Raw genomic sequence first — 20,291 nt, forward strand, 5'->3', positions numbered from 1 at the left:
AGCACCCTCTTCCACCTAGGCAGCCTCTCCGTGTAAGACCCTTGGGTGTCAGCTTAGTGCTCAAGGGGTCTTTGGTACCAGGGGTTTCTAAGAGTCATGTTCTTTTTCAGTACTGTTGGAGCAATAGTCAAAAGTATTGGCTCATGGGTCTTCCTTCATGGCTCATTGGCAAAGAATCTGCCTGCCAATAGGAGACACAGGTTCAATCCCTGGGTTGGAAAGATCCCCTGGAGAAGGAAATGGCTACCCACTCCAGTATTCTTGCCCGCAGGATTCCATGGGCAGAGGAGCCTGGTGGGCTACAGTCCATGGGGTCACAAAAGGGTCAGATACAACTTAGGGACTAAATGATAACAATAAATTGGCTGACTGGGCAGCAGGTAGCATACAGGTAACTGAGAGCATCCTCCATGTCTATCTTCCTTGGAGAGACATGGAGGCATGTTGAGACTAACCAACAATCAAACAGAACTCGCAGGAACTGCTGTCTGGCCAACAGCCACCACCCAGATAAGAAGTCATTCTATTGTCAGGAACAGGACGGTCATGACATCTTTTAGGCTGTAACCTGGGAAACTTCTCAAGTGGCTAGAATCTTATAAAATTGTAGAGGCTATATAACAAAGATTCCTATCATATTACCACCATTAGTTGTTTACTTTTTATCTAACAGAGTCTTCAATTCTGAATGCCCAAGCTGGCTCTATTTGCTCTGCCCAAAAATGAGGAACATAAACATAAAATAACAGACTACAAACCATTTTACAAATATGCACATTCTAAGGGCTTGAAGTTGCACTAAAATTATTACTTGTACTCCCACTTGAAACTGTAAGCTTAACTGTGTGCTGTGGCTTAAGGAATCTTTATTCTTAGGCCAATGAAAATTTTCTTTACAAACCTGACCAAAATATGAACTTTGCTATTTAAATACTACCACCCAAAATTAAAAATAAAGTTTTTTTCTGTATTTAAGTGACACTGGCCATTGAGAAGAAAAACACTGTAACCAAAAAACCCCATTAAGTTAAAGCCAGAGATTAATATGTAAATAGTCAAAACACTCATAAAAGTTTTAAATAGACTAGATTTAAATAAACTTGAAGTCAAATTTATAGAGCTTTTTTTCCTAAAAAAATTACACCCAGGATAAACTATACTTAACAAAAACCTACAATTATATTCACATTGTACTATAAATAGCTATAAAGGCAAGACCCTACATACTACACGTATATGCTAAAATTTTCAAAAACATCTTTGCATTTACTTTCTAAATTTAAAAAAGGAAAACATCAATTTTCTACTCTAGAAAAAAGAGTATATGTATTTAACTTGATTGATATAAAATATACCCAGACATACACACATTTATATATATTATGTATATATGAGTATACGTGTATATATACATCTATATATCACAAAAGTGAAAAAAAAATGATGAAATATAAGGAGTTTGGAGATCAAAACAAGAAAATATGGTCCTTCACTGGGAAAGTTCAAGGGCTCATCCAGTAACAACCTATAATGGTGTTTGATAGTTCTCAAATGTCCACTGCAATTACTCCACAAAAATAATAGGTAACCTTTACATAGCACCTCTGACATGCCAGAAACTGTACGTATACAGATACACACGTACTCAACTGAAGTCTTAAAAACCACCCTATAAAAGAGGAATCTTAATTATCTTCTTAAAATAATAATTAAAATTCTTATTTTAAAGGTGAGATGTCTAGGAAGAGAAAAGTAAGTCACTTTATATAAGTTACTGAAGTGGCAGAACACTCCCCAACATTCTTTCTCTGTTAGAGTCAGAGAAATGATCACTGAAGTAAATTAATAACCATCTAAAAAACAATAACAATAATAAAAAGAGCAAAAGGAAATATCATGAATATTTCTGATAATTTCTTGATTATTTGACTATTTCTGAGCAGGAACATGCAGATTAGGCTTACAAGCAAACTCATGAGCCCCCGTGAGTTCATGTCTTTCCTGCCGAGCAGGAAGACTCGGGAGAAGGAAGGTCCAGGTTCATGTCCCATGCTGAGGACACTATTTAGCGAAGAAGTCTAGATCACCTCTCTACTTTGATGGATTGCATCTCTGACACTTAAACGATAGTTCGAGGAGGCACGGTCCTCACCCCACAAATGACAATATTCACCCTGCAAGCTCAGTCTCCCTACAAGGCCAGCTTACCTACTTCTGCAGGTTTGCTCGAGAGGGCTGAGAACGTGAGATACGTGACATAGCAGCTGATGAGACCCGACTGCAGTATCCCAGAGTGTGGCTGTCCTGGAGAACGACAAGGGACCATGTCATAAATCAACGGTGAGAAAGCATGTGCACCCCCACAAAAAAAAGGTCTGCCCCAAACAATATCCCTCAAACTTGGAGCCCCACACGTGAAGGTAAGAAGAGGTACGTAATGTATTTCTCATATAACACTAAAATATTTGGGGGGGAGGGGGTCACACACTGAACCTAAATGCTGTTTCAGAGATGCCAAGTTCTGACGAGTTCTCGCCCAACACCTTATTTTGATAATAACTACAGCTGTACTGAAACATACTGCCTGGTCTCCCTGAGGTTCGTTAACATTAGTTCTTAAATCACAAGGTCTCCAGAAAAAATTTACCACTGTTAATTTGTGAGATCACATAGCTTAGGGGGGTAAATGATGGGTTTTATAGGGAGGACTTGGATTCCAGACTCACAAAGCCATCAGATACTCAGAATCCATGCCCGTAGGGAAGAGTTCTTATCTGTCAATGGACAGAAAACCTTTGGGAATACTAGAATTGGTCCAAGCCAAAGAATGAGGCTATGGGACTCAGCATTTATTGGGAAAAGGCCTTTTATGTTACAATATTTAAATTAAACTGTTCAGATGGCTAAGAGTAACCAAGATGCAATAAAAGAGATTCATCGTTTTTTTTGGTGAAATTTTCAACCATCCACAGACATAAAAAGATTTAGTTTTACCTAGTCTTCCCTCTGATTAAATTTATGTCCAGAATTTTAGTTTTCAAATTATAAGGACCAATAAAGGTAAAAAATAGGCCCTTTTCAATGGTGCTCTTTGGCATGGGGATGAGACTACCTTTAACAATTAATGGCACTAAACCAAATTATAACTATTTCAAAGGGTATAATTTAACCCAAAGAATATTTTGATCTGAATAGTAATAATGTTTTAGGAAATCCTTAACTGATAAAGGAACTGGGTGAGTAATAACAATCTCAATTTCAATAATGAACTTCAGTCATTTCTTTTGGCTTTGAAACAACCATGAGCAAGATCAGGCTCACAGGTTTCTATCGGCTTTGCTGAGGAAGGACTTGGATCTGAGAAAGGTCAGCTCCTGGGGCCAGCGGATGGCTGAGCCAGGACTGGATTTCCTGTTTCCTGATTCTGGGACCACGCTGTACTTTTTGTGGTCCACAGGGGTCTTAAGTCAAAGATAAGCCCCAAAACAGCTCCTTTGGGAGCCTTCTCATTCATTCAAATTTTACAAAAAGATTATAGGGAAGAGTTAAATATCCACTAAAGGCATTTTCCTTTGAAATGCTGCTTGTAGTACATTATTTAACAATTGTAACATCTATCTTCTTATTCATTGACTTCATTATACTCAAATCTTTGACAGAGGCATGATTGACTATCACCTTCAGCCCAGTGCAGGGAACGAAGAGGACACTGGAATCCCACCTTTCCTATGCTGACCCACCTGTGGTAAAATAAGAACTGACCATAATTTCCAAAATTAGGGTCAAAGACATTTATAATATGAACAAGGAAGTATGGAAGGAAAAAAAACTGCTTACGATCTCGGACAGAAGGTGAGATGGATACCACTGACATAAGCAGACACAGGCCTCCATTTACTCCCAGGAGAATTTTATTTTCCAAGCAGCCATCTTTCTGGGTATAAAACACTGCCATCCAAATCAAACCTCCCGTGGTGATGGAGTACGCGACGAGGGTCACCAGGGACAGAGAGGCGTACCACAGCTTGTTGGTAGCTGTGCCTGCAGTCCTGTTTCTCCAGAAGTAGAGAAGAGGGAGGGGTGCGGGGAAGACAGGTCAGTTGATTCTCCAACAATATCTACCACCCTTCAAGCATTATTAGCTAATGCTGTCAGGTCCCAGACCATCGTAAGGAGATATTCAGAAGACCTATTATTTTATCAGTTTTTGTGGATCACAACAAACTGTGGTAAATTCTTAAGAGATGGGAATACCAGACCACCTGACCTGCCTCCTGAGAAACCTGTATGCAGGTCAAGAAGCAACAGTCAGAACTGGACATGGAACAACAGACTGGTTCCAAATTGGGAAAGGAGTATGAGAAGGCTGTATATTGTTACCCTGCTTGTTTAACTTCTATGTAGGGTACATCATGCGAAAGCCCAGGCTGGATGAATCACAAGCTGGAATCAAGACTGCCAGGAGAATTATCAACAACCTCAAATATGCAGATGATACCACTCTAATGGCAGAAAACAAAGAGGAACTAAATAGACTCTTCATCAGGAGAGAGTGGAAAAGCTGGCCTGAAACTCAACATTCAAGAAACTAAGACCATGGTACCCTATGCCATCACTTCACGGCAAACAGAAGGGGAAAAAGTGGAAGCAGTGAGAGATTTTATCTTCTTGGGCTCCAAAATCACTGTGGATGGCGACTGCAGCCATGAAATTAAAAGATGCTTGCTCCTTGGAAGGAAAGCAATGACAAACCTAGACAGCATATGCAAAAGCAGAGACATTTCTTTGCCAACAAAGGTCCATCTAGTCAAAGCTATGGTTTTTCCAATAGTCATGTATGGATGTGAGAGTTAGACCATAAAGAAGGTTGAGTGCTGAAGAATTGATGCTTGTGAATTATGGTGCTAGGGAAGACTCTTGAGAGTTCTTTGGACCACAAGGAAATCAAACCAGTGAATTCTGAAGGCAATCAACCCTGAACAGTCAATGGAAGGACTGAAGCTGAAGCCCAAACACTTTGGCCATGTGATTCAAAGGGCCTACTCATTGGAAAAGACTGTGATGCTGGGAAAGACTGAGGGCAGGAGAAAGGGGCAGCAGAGGATGAGATGGTGAGACAGAATCATCAGCTCAATGCACATGAATGTGAGCAAACTTCAGGAGATAGTGAAGGACAAAGGAGCCTAAGGTGCTGCAGTCTACAGGGTCACAAAGAGTCAGACATGACTTAGTGTATGAACAACAGCAAACAATTGTTTTACCAACTAAAAACTAGAAGGTACAGCTGAATATGCAAAAAATTCTTGGCTCAAGCATAGAATTTTTTCTTAACCCTGAAAAACTTCAGTCTTGACTCAAGTGTATTCAGTAACTAAAATGAATATTCACCGACTTTAGCTTCCCCATTCTGGATGCCAACTACCCCAGGACAAGTTCTGGCAGTATTATAAAGTGGGCTGTGTGCTGGAGTTCTCTCCGAGTTTTCCCAGAAATACAGAGCCCGGAGGTGCCAGTCTCTTTCTCCAAGTGCTGCCAGCAGCTCCTGCTGATGCCCATCTTCTCTTTAGGGAGAGAGAAGTAATTGAACTTCACCCAGAGAAAGACTGGCTGACCTCATCTCTTTTGTCCTTGCACTGAAAAGAAGACTCTATACCAGTACTGCTTCTCCCAAACAATGCCAGATATGATTAAGGAAGAGCTTGACATTAAAGCAAAGTGAAGGCAGGAATTCCCTGGTTGTCTAGTGGTTAGGTCTCAGTGTTCTCACTGCCAGGGGCCTCGGTTTGATTCCTGGTTGAAGAACTAAGAACCCACATGCCTTGGAGCACAGCCACCTCCTCCAAAAAAAAAAGTGAAGAATAAAATTAGCAGAAAAAAGAGGAAAAATTTTTAATGGGATTTATAATAAAGAATCTAGAAGAGGAGACTGGTGTAAAGATTATATTATTTTGTATAAACATTATTAAAGGGATGGGAGAAGTATGTGGTGGCTTAACAACCTATAGAGCTTGTTCAGAACAAAGAAGAGGCTTGGTGATGCTAAAAGAAGAGGACAGGACTACAGCAGGGGGTCGTCCGAATCACCTCGTCTGCCTTAGGGGTCAACTGCCCTTTGTAACCACATCTCACAAAACTTCGAGAGCAGGCAGCTTGCTTCATGTCTTCACAGAGTTGGGAAGTGTTCAAGGAGCCCAGCTGAAATGTTTGAATGATGGAGAAGTTACTGCGGCCAGAGACAAAGGAAACAAAGAGGAAAGGCCAAAATGATAATGACCATCATACTCCTGAAACCAAGCCAGGGAGTCTGATGACTGTGGAGTTATTGTAATAGAGAAGGCACACAAATCACATGAAGATAAAGTGAGACTTAGAGAAAGGAAAGAGTCAAATGCTACCTGTTGACAGGGAGAGAAAATGGATTATGAAGAAAAAGGTGAACACTGCTGACCAGTGTGTAAGTGGGGGATCCAGCTGTGTCCCCACCAGTCTTTTGGGCTATTTTATTAGTGTAAGAAGGACTTTCTTAACAGCTAATTTTGCTTGGATCCCCAAGGTTAAATCTTCAACCCTAACCTCTCCCCTCTACTCCAGGCTCTTATTATCCCTGTTAATGTCTCCACTTGGAGGTCTAACTGGCTTGTGGATCTTAGGAGGTCCAGGTTAATTTGCCAGTATCCAAACCTCCATCCCCAAACCTGCTCTCCTGTGATCTTCCCAATCTCAGAATATGGCAATTCCATTGGGGGTGGGGGTAGATAAAGAACTGCAGGTGCTCTTGGCCACTGTCTTTCACTCCCTGCTCCTCCCCTCTCCCCAACATCATGCCAACTCCAGCAGCAAACTCCCTTGGTTCCCACTTCAGACTCTATCAGCATCTGACTGCTGCTACCATCTAGCACCAAGCTACGTCATCCCTCCCCTGGATCACCTCCCACTAGTCTCCTTACTTCCACCTATGACCTCCTCTCATCTTTTCTTAACTTAAAATGTGCATTAGATTCTGTACCTCTAGTGCCCTGCCATCTGCCATGATGACCCCAGAAACCTTTCACGATCTGTTACAGGGCCATCTCTGATGAATGACTTTCTCTCTTGCGCCTTCCCCTCACGCCACTGGGGTCCAGCCACAGTGGATGTTTCCTCACTCCTTAGACAAGCCAGCGCAGCCCTGCCCCAGGCTCTTCCCAACTTCCTTCATCTCCCTCATACCTTATAAGGAAACCCTTTCCCGGCCCTGCTCGCCCCAACTCTCACACCCACAGCACACTCTCCACCATTGAACCTATTACTTATTTGCTTGATTAGACTTATTAGCTACCCCGTCTCCTCTCTAGGAGAATATACACTCCACAGAGCAGGGCACAGTTGCATTCACTGCCTACTGTCAAGTGCCTGGCAAGCAACAGGTGCTTAAAGAATATCGGTGCCAGGACTGCCAACTGTCAGAGGACAGCTTGATGCAGCAATGACGACTGAGTGGTCGCTCCCTGTTGCTCCAGCCCCTGCTGGTCCTCCCGAGACAACTTCTGTAGACACGCCAAATAATGCCATGACTGTACTCTTGGTGCCTGGCACAGAGTTAGCACTCCAAAAATTTTGAATCAATGGTCAATGCAAGCACTTAGGTGAAGATTAGAAAAGGACCAAATGGTAGGATGAAGTGCATAGATACAGAAGCAAGAAGGTTATCAGGTTAGAAGAGGTGGCTGGGCTCAGGCGTGGGATGAGCACTACGGGAAAACAAAAGCCAACAACAAAGTGAATTTTTAAATCTAGAAAGTCTAGAAAATGGGTCTTCATTAGAAACACCTGACTGTACCATCTGTTTTTTGTGATTTCAGTTTTGATATAGAACTGACACTTCAAACCACAAAAATTGGCCTAGAAAGTGTTAAAAACAAGATGAAAGACTTAAAATGAAGTCACTAATGCTAAGCCCCATGTCGCCAAACCAATGCCACAGAGTATCAGCTCTCCCAGAAACAGAATCTTAAACCAGCCAATCAGAAATCGGCTATTCAGCACTAATTAGACAGTCTAGTTAACTAGTTAGGTAGTCTGACTGGTAGGACCTGCCATCCCCTATAGGAAAGTTACCTCATAATAACTAAACTGCTTTTCTGCTTAATGTAACTTCCTTGTCTCTGCTCCCTTTTGCCTATAAAAGTCCTTTTATTTTGTACAACTCCTCAGAGCTCCTTTCTACTTGCTAGATTGGAGAGTGCTAAATTTGAATCAATTTTCACACAAACATTGTTAAATGTCCTAGCTTATCTTTTAACAAAAGAACAAAACTTATCACTTTACAGGTATAAAAACTGAGGTCAGACCAGTCAAGTCATATGCCTTAAAATTCAAAGATGGTAAAGAATCCACCTGCAATGCAGGAGACCCAGGTCCAATCCCTGGGTCAGGAAGCTCCCCTGGAAAAGGGAATGGCAACCCACTCCAGTATTCTTGCCTGGAGAATCCCATGGACAGAGGAGCCTGGTGGGCTATAGTCCACGTGATCACAAAGAGTCAGACACAATTGAGCAACTGAACACACACACATGCCTCAAGTAAAACAGCCAGACAGTCAGGGTCATTAAAATCTGCTGCCTGGTATCCAGGCCCATGGCCTTTTCTCTTCTACCGCCTTTGAGATTATCTCTTTCCCAAGATCTTTACAAAAGGAGAAAAAAGAAAAGGGAAGAAAAACTTTGGTTGTTCCATCCATGAAGAGAGATACAAGTATTATATTTTCTAGACTAACCTTGAAAGCAAGAATCTCCATTAAAAAAAAAAAAAACTGCTAAATTAAATGAATTTACATAAAAATAACAATATTTGTACATTTCCTAGCTCAATCTTAATTTTAGGCAGATCAAGAAACCACAAGCATGTGGACAAAAGGGATTTTGTTGGGATACTGGCCCCACAGCCAGTACACCAGCAACATCAATTGCTGCAAAACTCTCAAGCCATTCCTATTAGGTGGCTTCTGAAAAGTTTTTAAAGTGATCAAACTCTTCCAAAATGCCTGTTAAAACTTGGCATCGATAATCAGTCCTAGAAAATGGCTTCAGAATCAATCAAAACATTAAAAGTCAGAATAAAGCAGCACAAGCATTCTTGAGAGAACATACTATTTAATGGGCAAATCAGGCCCTCAGAATCAAAGATATTAATATTTTACTACCAAGTTCCTAACTCGAAATTTGTGAAAATCTTAGAAAAAATTGGGGGTGACATATTACATTTTGTCTTACAAAAAATTCAGAGTGAAAGTATATTAAGAATTAATGGAAAGTGTGATATTTCATCAACTAAAATGCATTTCTGACTTACTGTGCACCTTTCTTCTGTACAACTGAGAAAACAGGGTCACATGAAACTATAGTCACCCATTAGACTTATCTTCAGGAAAACTCTGCAGCCTCAAAACAAGATCTAGTAGAAACCACAAACATACTAGGTATCCGGGATGACTCAAAATGTGGGACAGCATGCAATAATAAACTTATATTTTGGACTTCCCTGGTGGTACAGTGGATAAGAATCTGCCAGTGCAGGGGACACGGGTTCAATCCCTGGTCTGGGAAGATTCCACATGCCGCAGAACAACTAAAGCCCGTGCACCACACTACTGAGCCTGTGCTCCCTAGAGCCTGAGCTCTGCAACGAGAGAAGCCCAGGCACCACAATGAAGAGCAGCCCCTGCTCTCCGCAACTACAGAAAAGCCTGAGCAGCAGGGAAGACCCAGCACAAGCAAAAATGAATACACTGAAAAGAAAATTCACATATGAGCACAATTCAGACCTAGAAATCTGCATTTTCTAGTTGATTAAGACTTGGAAAATATCAAAATACGACTAGTATTACTTGGAAGATGATCTGATGTGCTATAAACATTTTTAACATTGGCATTTGGGTGCATACTCTAGTATTTACCAAATAATAAAATGACTAACAGTATCTTTTCATTCATGCATCTCATGATTTGATCTTTAAAAAACAAAACAAACCCCAAACAGAACAACTACCAAGCTGCAGAATATAATCAGAATGAAAAGTGTTTGGAGAGAATGTGGACAGTATATTTTATGTTATCCAAAATTAAAAAAATAAATTCACATGCATATAGAACTTTCAGATTTCCCCTACCCCAAAAGAGTATAAAATAACATGATGCCTACAAAAATCTACAAAATAACAAGAGCCTTACTAGATACAGCAGGCAGTTATTTTCACTCATATTTTATAAAGTCAGACAGAACAGTTAAATCAGATAGAACTTTGCCCTGAGTAACAGAGTCAACTTGGCCTTAGCACTGAAGAAGCCAGACCCTTGTCTAGTCATTTCCTCAATGTAGCTCAGCAAGGATTAAAAGGAGCCACTAAAAGTTTGGCATTTGCCACACATCTTGGGACGTGAATCCTATTTTTAAGGCACTTAGAGTCTAATTTTTAAAAGTCAGGATGGCTTTCTAAGTGAGCACAACAAAAAATCCTATGAAGGCACCCTTCCTCTCTTAGGCAGTTGAGAAGCAACAAAATTATTTTTAAAGAGGAAAGAACTAGTCCATCAAATAGTCTCTGCTGAAAGTGAACTTTCCACTCCAAACTACTTTTTTCTTTTTAATCTGCCAAGGATGGGGGCCCAAGATAAAGCTCTCTCAATGTTTTTAGCCAGTGACACAGCACAGAGCTGGGCTGTGAGGCGTCAGCAGGGGGGTTGCCCATGGCTAAGTCTCAGAGTCCAAACGAGAGGGTGTGGGGAAAAAGGGAGAAAAAAGTAAAAAGAACTGACGTGGGAAAAAGAAAGGTAGGAATGAGAGAAAATCAGTATGGGAGAGGAGTAAAGCAAGAGGTTCAAAAAGCAGAGGGAAGGGAGAGAACCTGCAAAAATCAGTTTTGGTGTAAGCAGGCTGCTAAGCCCTGGCAATCCCACTCAGGGGAGGGCCTCTGTCGACACTGGGCACTTTCTCCGAGCTAGAGAGTGCGTTCACGTGGAAGCTTTCCGCAAAGGCACATACCAGTTCTTGTTCCATTTATGTGCAAACTCCACAAGCAAGAGGAGCTGGATGACTATGAAGAGGAAGCCTCCAACAGCTCCCACGTAGCGCCAGGCTGCAAAAGAAGACCGTTTGAAAGATGAGATGACGGTCCCAAGTGTCTAACTCAAAAAAGTAATGACTGTGGTTAATTCTTACCTCAGACTCCCTGTACTGCTAACACACTGAATTCCCATACAATTGTACAAGATGGGTACTACTATTATACCCACTTTACAGATGAGAAAAATAGAGTCTACATAAGCTGACCAGGTCCTGCAGCCCATAAAGGATGTGGCTGGGATGTGAGCACAGGCAGTCTGGCACCACAGCATCCTAGCTTCACCTCCATGCTATAAATAAATGCCAGATACCCTAACAGGTGTAGTTAATTCATAAAAGCAACAACAACCCCCCCCCCCCCATTTAAAAGTAAAATCACATATTGCCAGAAAAAGCAAGGATTTGAATTTTACTGGGGAGAGACCCATCAAGGTTCAGTGAAGAAATGAGGTTCAAACTAGGGTTCTACTTCCAGCTCAGCCACAAAGCAGCTCAAACCTTGGATGAGCACCTCACATCTCTGGTTATCTATAAACCAACTGAGCTGAGCTAGTGGACTAACTGCTAGGTCCCATCCATTCTAAGTATATTATTCTAATATACACAAGGACCTCTGTGGGGACTAGAAAACTAGTTACCAGTATTTTAGGTAAAAAGACAACTTGGATACAACTTCCTTAAGGAATGCATAAAAGCAGTGTGACTCTAAGAAACTCGCTGGACCTGGCATGTGGTTATTTGAGGACCTATGGCTGTTCCTCATTCATAATGTGAATACTTATCACTATCTTAATTAGGAAGGTGAATCCACTGGGTTTGAACAGTTCTTTGAACCTCTGAAACGCAGGCTTTATTTTTCCCCTCCCTAGCTGAAATAAAGAAGGGCCCCTTGTTTCACTTATGATTGAATGCTTCATATTAAGTATTTCTGGTAGATTCCGTCAGTAAGGACATACAACTGAATTGAATGTAATTGACTGAATAGCATTCAGTGTTACACAGTTTCACACCAGTCAGGTTTAGACATAGCCTAGAGGACCCCACTGTCTTAGACGCAGCTATATCTTAGACACAGCCTTTCTATAGCCCACTATCGCTGCAGCAGATTTAAAGCTGCTAACAAACCCTGGGTTTGTGGGCAAGGAAGAAAGAACAGGGTCTCCCTGCTCACGCTGCTGACTTGCTAAACTAGTTTTCAAACAAGTTTTCCAAGTGCCTCATTTTCCCTTCAGGCCAATAACCTTAACTTCAATTCTTCAGCCAGCAGAGTAACTAGAGGTTCTGTCACCCATCCGGGGAGATGGGGGTGGGGTGGGAGGTTGTTGAAGGGGAGACAGGAAGTAGAAGGATGAATGAGGTGTGGGCAGGTGAGGCAGGGTTTTTTTTTAAGCTACAAGAAAGTTAGTAACCTAAAATATCAAAGGCACCCTGGACTATGCTTTGGAACAATTTTACAAAGTGGGTAAAAACACAATAAATAGATACCCCCAACCCTCCATTCCTACCATTCAGAAAGGTCTCCTGATCTGGAATGAAGAAGGCTCCTGAGCACATGGCTCCCAACAGCAGAAGTTTAAAGAACCAAAAGCTGGAGGGGAAAAAAGAAAAAAAACACAGAGGAAATGTATTCAAATGATATTCAAGGAAGGACAAAAGCCCTCTTAGTCTTAGAAGGTAAGTGTGTCGATCGGTGATTCTGTTCACTTCAAATGGAGGGGAAGAAATTAAGTGACTGGGGACTGCCTCCTCCCATAATTAGACAGACTCAATGTTTGGCCTCTGATTGTGCAAAACATTTTGTTGCAGGGTGGAAATGACCTGGGGGAAGGTCTTGGTACAGGAAATAAGCTCTTATCTCCACTGCGTTGCTCATTGTGGCATCAGGTGTTACAAACAGGAATTCAGTCCTTAGTCCACTGTGTGGTGAAAAGTGTAATTTTCTCAAATCACTGTCAACAACTTCAACTAGAGGAAAGCAGTCAGAGGGTGTGACGAGTAGAGATGCCCTGGAATGCTGCTCTGAGTTCAGGGAAAGGAGAGCGATCCCCACGAAGACTCACCCGTTGTGAATGTAGGCTCTGCAGCTTTTACTGTTGTTGACGTTCAAGGTCAGGAGGCAGAATAGGAAGAAGAAACAGGCCATTCCAAAACAGACTCTGTACACTGCAGAATACCCCACCAGCTTCTCACAGGTGTCACCGGCTTTAATGCCTTTACAGATATCTTCAAAATAAGGGATCTGAAGAAAAAGAGAAAACGTCTTTGTTAAAACCACGTAAGGAAGAGTTGGTGCGGTTCTTTCAGCCTGCAAGTCAAAATTCAATGTGAAATTAATTACCGAGAGAAATTAAGACTGAGAAGAAAGTCTCTCTTCCAAAGACCTTTTCCTTCATTTTCTCTGAATCCTTTTTAGAGATATAGCGCTCACAATGTACCACTCAGCCTTCACTTACCCCTAATGAATTCTGAAATCCAGCATCAGAATTTTAAAAAATTATACTTATAATACACGGGTATTTTTTCTTAAAATGTGTAAATATAGAGATTAAGTGCACATATGCCATTATTTACATAGGATAAGCTCCTAACCTAGAAATGAAATCAGTGGGTCAGGCAGTAGCTACATTTTAAAATTTCAAGCAATAAAGTCAAATCACTCTTTCAAAGGCTGTGTTTATATCCCAGTAGCAATACTTGAGACTGCTCACATTCCCAGCCTGAGCACCACATTTAAGGGCTAAAAACCACTATCTTGTTTCAATATCCATAGACCTCATTACTAGTAAAGTTCACATCTTTTTTTTAAATTTAATATATTTTTCTATGAATTGGTGGTTAATAGGATTTTTACTTGATCCACTGGAGTTCTTTATTTATGGGCCTTAATCTGATAAATGTCAACAATGGTTTAGTCCAGTATAATTAGAAGGTTTTATATAAAACCCACTTACATTATCAGAATAATTAAAAACTTACATTATGAGAACAAGCAGCATATTTCTATTAATGTCAGAAAATAAAGATTTAGTGTTAAAAAAAAAAAAGAGAAACTTGCTTCTTACCAACATGAAAGCTGAACACTCTTCAGAACAGAAAATAATTTGAAAAATCACATTATAGCCTTTACTCACAAAACAAAAACTAAAACCAGGGGAAAATAGGACAAAACACTAAAGGTAAAACTGAAGCATGATAATTTCATTTCTTCTACAGAAAAGATCCTAAAGAAACAGTAACAATAAGGTTATTAAAATATCTATCCGAGACCTAAGGTCCCAAAAGTCACCTGGTGCAGCCAAAAAAATAAAAATTCAATAAGTTTTAAAATAAAAGATTTCCATAAATGGAAGGAAGACTAAATGTAATTGAAGTTCATCTTCCTTCCTGAGTATTCTCTCCCTCAGAAAAGATCTGCAATCATTACTATTAAATATGATTTTTTAAAAAAAAATTAGTGTCTTAGGCAAAAATGCATTGTTACTGAGATCCTATTATAATAGTTTCACTTTCATGCATAGCTATAAAAGATTTCATAAAGAAATACCAAACATTTTGTGGTCAGCAAGTTCCTGTAACTCCAATGTTTTTAGATCACAGCAAGATATAAATCCACAAAGAGAGACATCACTATTATTTTTGACTAAGCCAGGTAAAATATTAAGCCAGATAAAACACAGATTGTCCAGTTAAATTTAAATGTTGTATAAATAACAACTAATTTTTAATATAACAATATTTGGGGATATACTTAGACTAAATATTGCATGGGGGGCATACTTATACTAAAAAAGTATTCCTTGGCAAGAGATAAAGCTCAAAAGAAGGCATGATCTTGGTGGGAAGGGCCAGGTATATGCCATGCCAAGAAGACTGGCTCCCATACTGTAAGGAAGGGGAAACAGCTATTTAAACTGGAATGCCTTTGGCTGCAAAGTGAAGAACATGTGACAAAAGGGACGAGTTTGAGGCAGAAGGATTAGAAGGCCACTGAGCTAACAGTCCAGATAACAGCGAAGAAGGTCAACTAGTAGCAGAAAAAATACAAAGTCTATGGGTAGAAGTCATAGTTGGCAGGACTGAAGGATGGGGGAGGGTTCTCTTCTGCCTTTTTAAAGTATTTAGGGTAGAGAGGGAATAGGGTTAAAGGAAAAAAGGAAAGGAAAGTCGCTCAGTCGTGTCTGACTCTTTGTGACCCCATGGACTGCAGCCTCCCAGGCGCCTCCGTCCATGGGATTTTCCAGGCAAGAGTACTGGAGTGGGTTGCCATTCCCTTCTCCAGGGGATCTTCCCGACTCAGGGATTGAACCCGGGTCTCCCACATTGCAGGCGGACACTTTACCCTCTAAGCCACCAGGGAAGCCCTAGGAACTGAAAAGAGCTCTGGGAGTTTGTTTTTAACATACAGGGTTGGAAGCACCAGTGAGAAGGTGGGTCTGTAAACGGCTTGAAAACAGTGATTAAGATGCAGGATGCACCCCAACCAGGTCATGAGAGACCTTAGCAAGGGCTTTCTGAAGGAGTCCGAATTTTCAGCTGTTTCACAGTGAGTGAGCAAATTCACATGGTTAAAATCTTCATCTGTTGAAGTCATGGGGGACCCCATACAAGTGAATGTTTCAGAGCCTATAGCAGGAAACAAAAGCTGCACCCTATGAGTGGTACTGGGAATAAGGAGGTAATGTTGCTTTAAATCTGTGAAAGGAGGCACCATGCCTCCACCTTATTTGTTTTATTCATATGGGATTTACTGCTCTATAATATCCATTCAACTCTTCCCCCACCTTCTCTGTTCTCTCTGTCAGCAAAGCTAATCCTTTTTGCACAGCACCTCCACACTCCTGCCATAACACATGCCTGTCAGCGCTCCTTTAACCTACCCAGTCCATCTTTCCCAGGCAGGCTCTTCTCCACCTCCCTACCCACACCCAATTCTCTCTTCTCAGATCAGTTCAAGAATGCTCCTGCCAGCAGACATGAGCACCTACCCTGTCATCCCCCGCAAACTCCCCTCCCCCAAACCCTTACTTACCGCCAGAGGCCCTTAGGCTCATCAAAGGGTGTGAGCACGTGGCACTGCATATCTCATCCACAATAAAAGTAGGCAAACAATCCCCTGCTCTAAATACTAAGACCTGCCTTATGCTCTGTGGGTGACTCAAGTCGTCTAGCCTTCAGCATGTGGTGAATATTTTTAGGTAAAGAACCTCCGAGTAGAACAGGCTGGCAGGATTTAGTAACGGGAATTTGCCCTGATTAAATATTTGCTGTTCTGAGCTCCATCCCAGTTTTAGAAAAAGAAAACATAGATCACACACAGATTCCACACTGTGGGATGGAGGGGGCGGGCCTGCTAAGGATGTTGCCTCTTATGTCTGACTCTGGGCATCCAGGGACATTGCATCTGTAGTTGGTTCTGTACAGACCCGAGGGCAAGGAGTATCCTCCCAACCACTGAGCAACCAAGCTCAAACTCACAAGTATCAGTGAGAATAAAGAGCTCATGTGGACTTCCAACCCTAACTCCACTAATAACTTTGGGAAATTACTCACCCTAGTTGAGCCTCAGTTTCCCTATCTGTACAATGAAATAATACTGCCTTCCACCTCGTGAAGCTGCTCTGAGAATGAAATCAGTGAATCCTTGTAAACAGGACTCATTTACAAGAATCCTTGTAAACAGTTCTTGATCCATAGCAGCCATTAAGCAAACGTACTTAATTCTAAGTCATCATCTATTTTATAATAATGGGGAGGGAGTCAGGCACACTACCTGGACCCCTGACTGGCTGATGCATTCTGATTTAAACAAGAGGGGAGATAAACATCTTAGAACTCAGTAGACGCGCTATTCACTTTACCAAAGTTTTAATAGTGAAAGATACAGTTGAACTTCTGTATAACTGCCAGTTCTGCATCTATGGATTTAACTAACCAAAAAAAGAAATAAAAAAAAATTTTTTTTTTCCCCAGAAAGTATCAAAACACAAAAGTTGAATTTGCCATGTATCTGGAACTATTTACATAGTATTAGACACTTTAAATAATCTAGCAATGATTTAAAGTATTTAAGAGGATGTGCCTAAGTTATATGCAAGTCCATTTTATATAAGGGACTTGAGCATCAGTGGATTTTGATATCCAAGAGGGTCCTGGGACCAACCCCCAAAGGATACCAAGGAACAACCGTACTGGCAACTTTCAATAAGGTGAACCTTTCCCTAGCACATCTATGTAGGCATAAGTCAGAGATACTGCGGGTTCGGTTCCAGACCACTGCAACAAAGCAAACAGCACAGTAAAGCAAGCCACATGACTTTTTGGTTTCCCAGGGCACATAAAAGTTAAGTTTACACTATACTGCAGTCTATCAAGTGTGCAATAGCATTATGTGTTTTTTTTTAAAGCAGTGCTTAAAAATTTGATAATATAAGATTTGAAAATATTTTATTGCTAAAGAATACCAATCAACTAAGCCTTTGGTGAGTCATGGCAATAACATCAAAGATCACTGAACATGTAACAACAGTAATGAAAAAGTTTGAAATATCACAAGAATTACCCAAGTGTGACACAGAGCGAGCAAATGCCGTTCAGAAAGTGGCACGGTGATTCACTTGCTCGAGGCAGGGTTCCCGCAAACCTTCAGTTTGTAAATAACGCAGCGTCCATGAAACGCAATAAAGTAAAGCGCAATAAGACAAGGTATTCCTGTGCAAGAACTGAGCTCTAAAAAACAGGACTCACTACTTGCCTTTCAGAGACCTAGTCACACTCGAAAAATACATGTATCTGAACTTCCAAATCAGGGAAGACATTTCAAAACATCAATCCAAGTATTAAGGCTAGAGATGTTAGCTAGAAAATCCCCATGGCTTGTCTACTGAGCGGAGATGCTGGCTATGCCCTTAAAACAATTTCAGTCTCAGGCAAATAAATGTGAAGAAATAATGGCAGGGTTAGAAAGGCCTATAGGTCTAGTTGGCCAGGGACCCACATGATGCAAGCTTAGAAATAAAGAATAGAATTTGGGAGTGGTTCTTACAGAAATGAAGAGGAAAAGGAGCATCATGTCCCCATAACATTATTTTAGAGAGATGAGTAAACGGCACATTAGCAAAGCTAATGAGTCTTACCTTCCATTATATCAAATTTTTAGGACATTGAATGAAACCAAGCTGCAAAGAAAGCTTTGGGAGAGCTGAGCAGGAGTGATATCACAAAACCTAGAAGAACTAGATCTACAGGTTCTGTTTAGTATCTTACTTGAAATAAACTTCAGAACCAAGACTATCTCCCCTTTCTGACATTCCAATTATTTGTAAACTTTTTAGGACAGTTTAGTTTTCTCTGTGGAAAAATTCCAGTGTCCATGACAGTGGACCCACCCATGTATGTTACCCACCCATGGACAGGAGTTGCAAAACGGGGAAGGCTAAAATCAGCTTCCATCCTCCCCTTGACAGCTTCTAACAATCAAGGGTCATTTCTCTGTAAATTATTACCTTTGAGGCCCTTTCTGGATTGTGGGGCCTATTTTTAAAAACAGTGACCACCAGGGACTTCCCTGGTGGTCCAGTGGTTAAGACTCTGCACTTCTAAGGCAGGAGGCGCAGGTTCCATCCCTGGTTAGGGAACCAAGATCGCACATGTAATGCAGCGCAGCCAAACAAAAAAAAAGTAACCATCAGGACTCACCTCTCTCTTGTTCAGATTTCTAAATATTTTTTAAGAGAAAAGTTTGCAACGTGTCATTATTAAAAGTCATATGTGGGTGCTCAGTTGCTCAGTCGTGTCTGACTCTTTGTACCTTCATGGACTGTAGCCTGCCAGGCTCCTCTGTCCATGGATTTCCCAGGCAAGAATACCGGAGTGGGTTGCTATTTCCTACTCAAGGGGATCTTCTTGACCCAGGGATCAAACCTGTGTCTCCTGCATTTCTTGCATTGGCAGGCAGACTGTTTACCACTGAGCCACATGGGAAGTTCATTAAAAGTTACAAGGGGAACTAAAATTCCACTGAGCCTGGTTATATTTGACCCAGTCACCTCTACAGTCAGGAACTTAATGTCCCCAATAGTAACTCCCCAGAATCTCAGAAGCATGCAAGACAGAGACGATGCTAGAGTTCACAGCTCCCCCTCCGCCATGAGCCTTTCAGGATCAGTTCAGTTCAGTTCAATTCAGTCACTCAGTCGTGTCCGACTCTTTGCGACCCCATGAACCACAGAACGCCAGGCCTCCCTGTCCATCACCAACTCCCGGAGTCCACGCAAACCTATGTCCATCGAGTCAGTGATGCCATCCAACCATCTCATCCTCTGGCATCCCCTTCTCCTCCTGCCCCCAATCCTTCCCAGCATCAGGGTCTTTTCCAATGAGTCAGCTCTTCGCATGAGGTGGCTAAAGTATTGGAGTTTCAGGATCAAACCACTACAAATATGATTAGTTAGTTAGAAAACAACTCCAATCACAAACTTTAAATAATAAGCTTTCAATTGAAACAAGACGGCTTGCAGAGAACTGACCAATAATGAGGACACGAGGGGCTCCTCCTCAGAAGGGAAACAGGGAGCAGCTAACGTCAGTCTGCCCAGGGAATTAGGGTTTATGAAGGCAGAATGTACAAAGACCACTGGCTAATCTTGAAGGAGGGATAAGAGTTAATCCCAGCGAAGACTCACATAAATCTTCAATGAGGCAGCAGCAGTGGGGCTCGGGGCCATGGAATAGACGGGTCCTACGTGCTGACTGGTGCGGCCTATGAGGGAAGGCAGAGGGACCAAGGACCAAGAGTCCCCATTTCTAGTTTGGCAGCGGTTTGGGTGGCGGGCCAGCAGTGGATAGGAAGCACAGCAGAGGGGCGGCTTCAGGGTGCAGGGGCAGTAGTTCACTTAAGCACAGGCTGCCAGCATCAGGGGGAAATGTGGGCAGATGGCGAGAGAGCAGGACTGGTAGGGACCAGCAGAGATGGCAAAGGAGGCGCTCAATGGAATACACAAATTTACCAGGAGAGGAACCCAGGTGGAGGAGCAGGGGATGAAGGAGACAGAGCTGGGAACAGCCCAGAGAGCTGAGGAATGCCAACATTCAGGGACTGGGAAGAAGGGGGGGAAAAAACAAGAAAGGAACTGACAAGATACAGAGCCAGAGAGAAGCTGAGCAGCTCTCAGGAAGCAGAGTGTGTCAAATAC

The 20,291-nt window shown here is 41.7% G+C and overlaps 1 protein-coding gene across 1 annotated transcript in view; it reads right to left on the bottom strand.

The window, feature by feature from the left end:
• The window catches only part of SERINC5 (serine incorporator 5), a 102,049-nt gene that overhangs the window by 17,072 nt on the left and 64,686 nt on the right, over positions 1 to 20,291 (bottom strand). Inside the window, exons 3-7 of the mRNA XM_020870008.2 lie at positions 13,161 to 13,339; positions 12,606 to 12,688; positions 11,020 to 11,113; positions 3,838 to 4,049; positions 2,209 to 2,304 (exon numbers count right to left, since the gene is read on the bottom strand). Coding sequence (XP_020725667.2) covers positions 2,209 to 2,304; positions 3,838 to 4,049; positions 11,020 to 11,113; positions 12,606 to 12,688; positions 13,161 to 13,339 — 664 coding nt within the window. The remainder of the gene's footprint in view (positions 1 to 2,208; positions 2,305 to 3,837; positions 4,050 to 11,019; positions 11,114 to 12,605; positions 12,689 to 13,160; positions 13,340 to 20,291) is intronic.

Source organism: Odocoileus virginianus, chromosome 6 (genome assembly GCF_023699985.2).
Source record: "Odocoileus virginianus isolate 20LAN1187 ecotype Illinois chromosome 6, Ovbor_1.2, whole genome shotgun sequence".
Taxonomy (NCBI): Eukaryota; Metazoa; Chordata; class Mammalia; order Artiodactyla; family Cervidae; genus Odocoileus; species Odocoileus virginianus.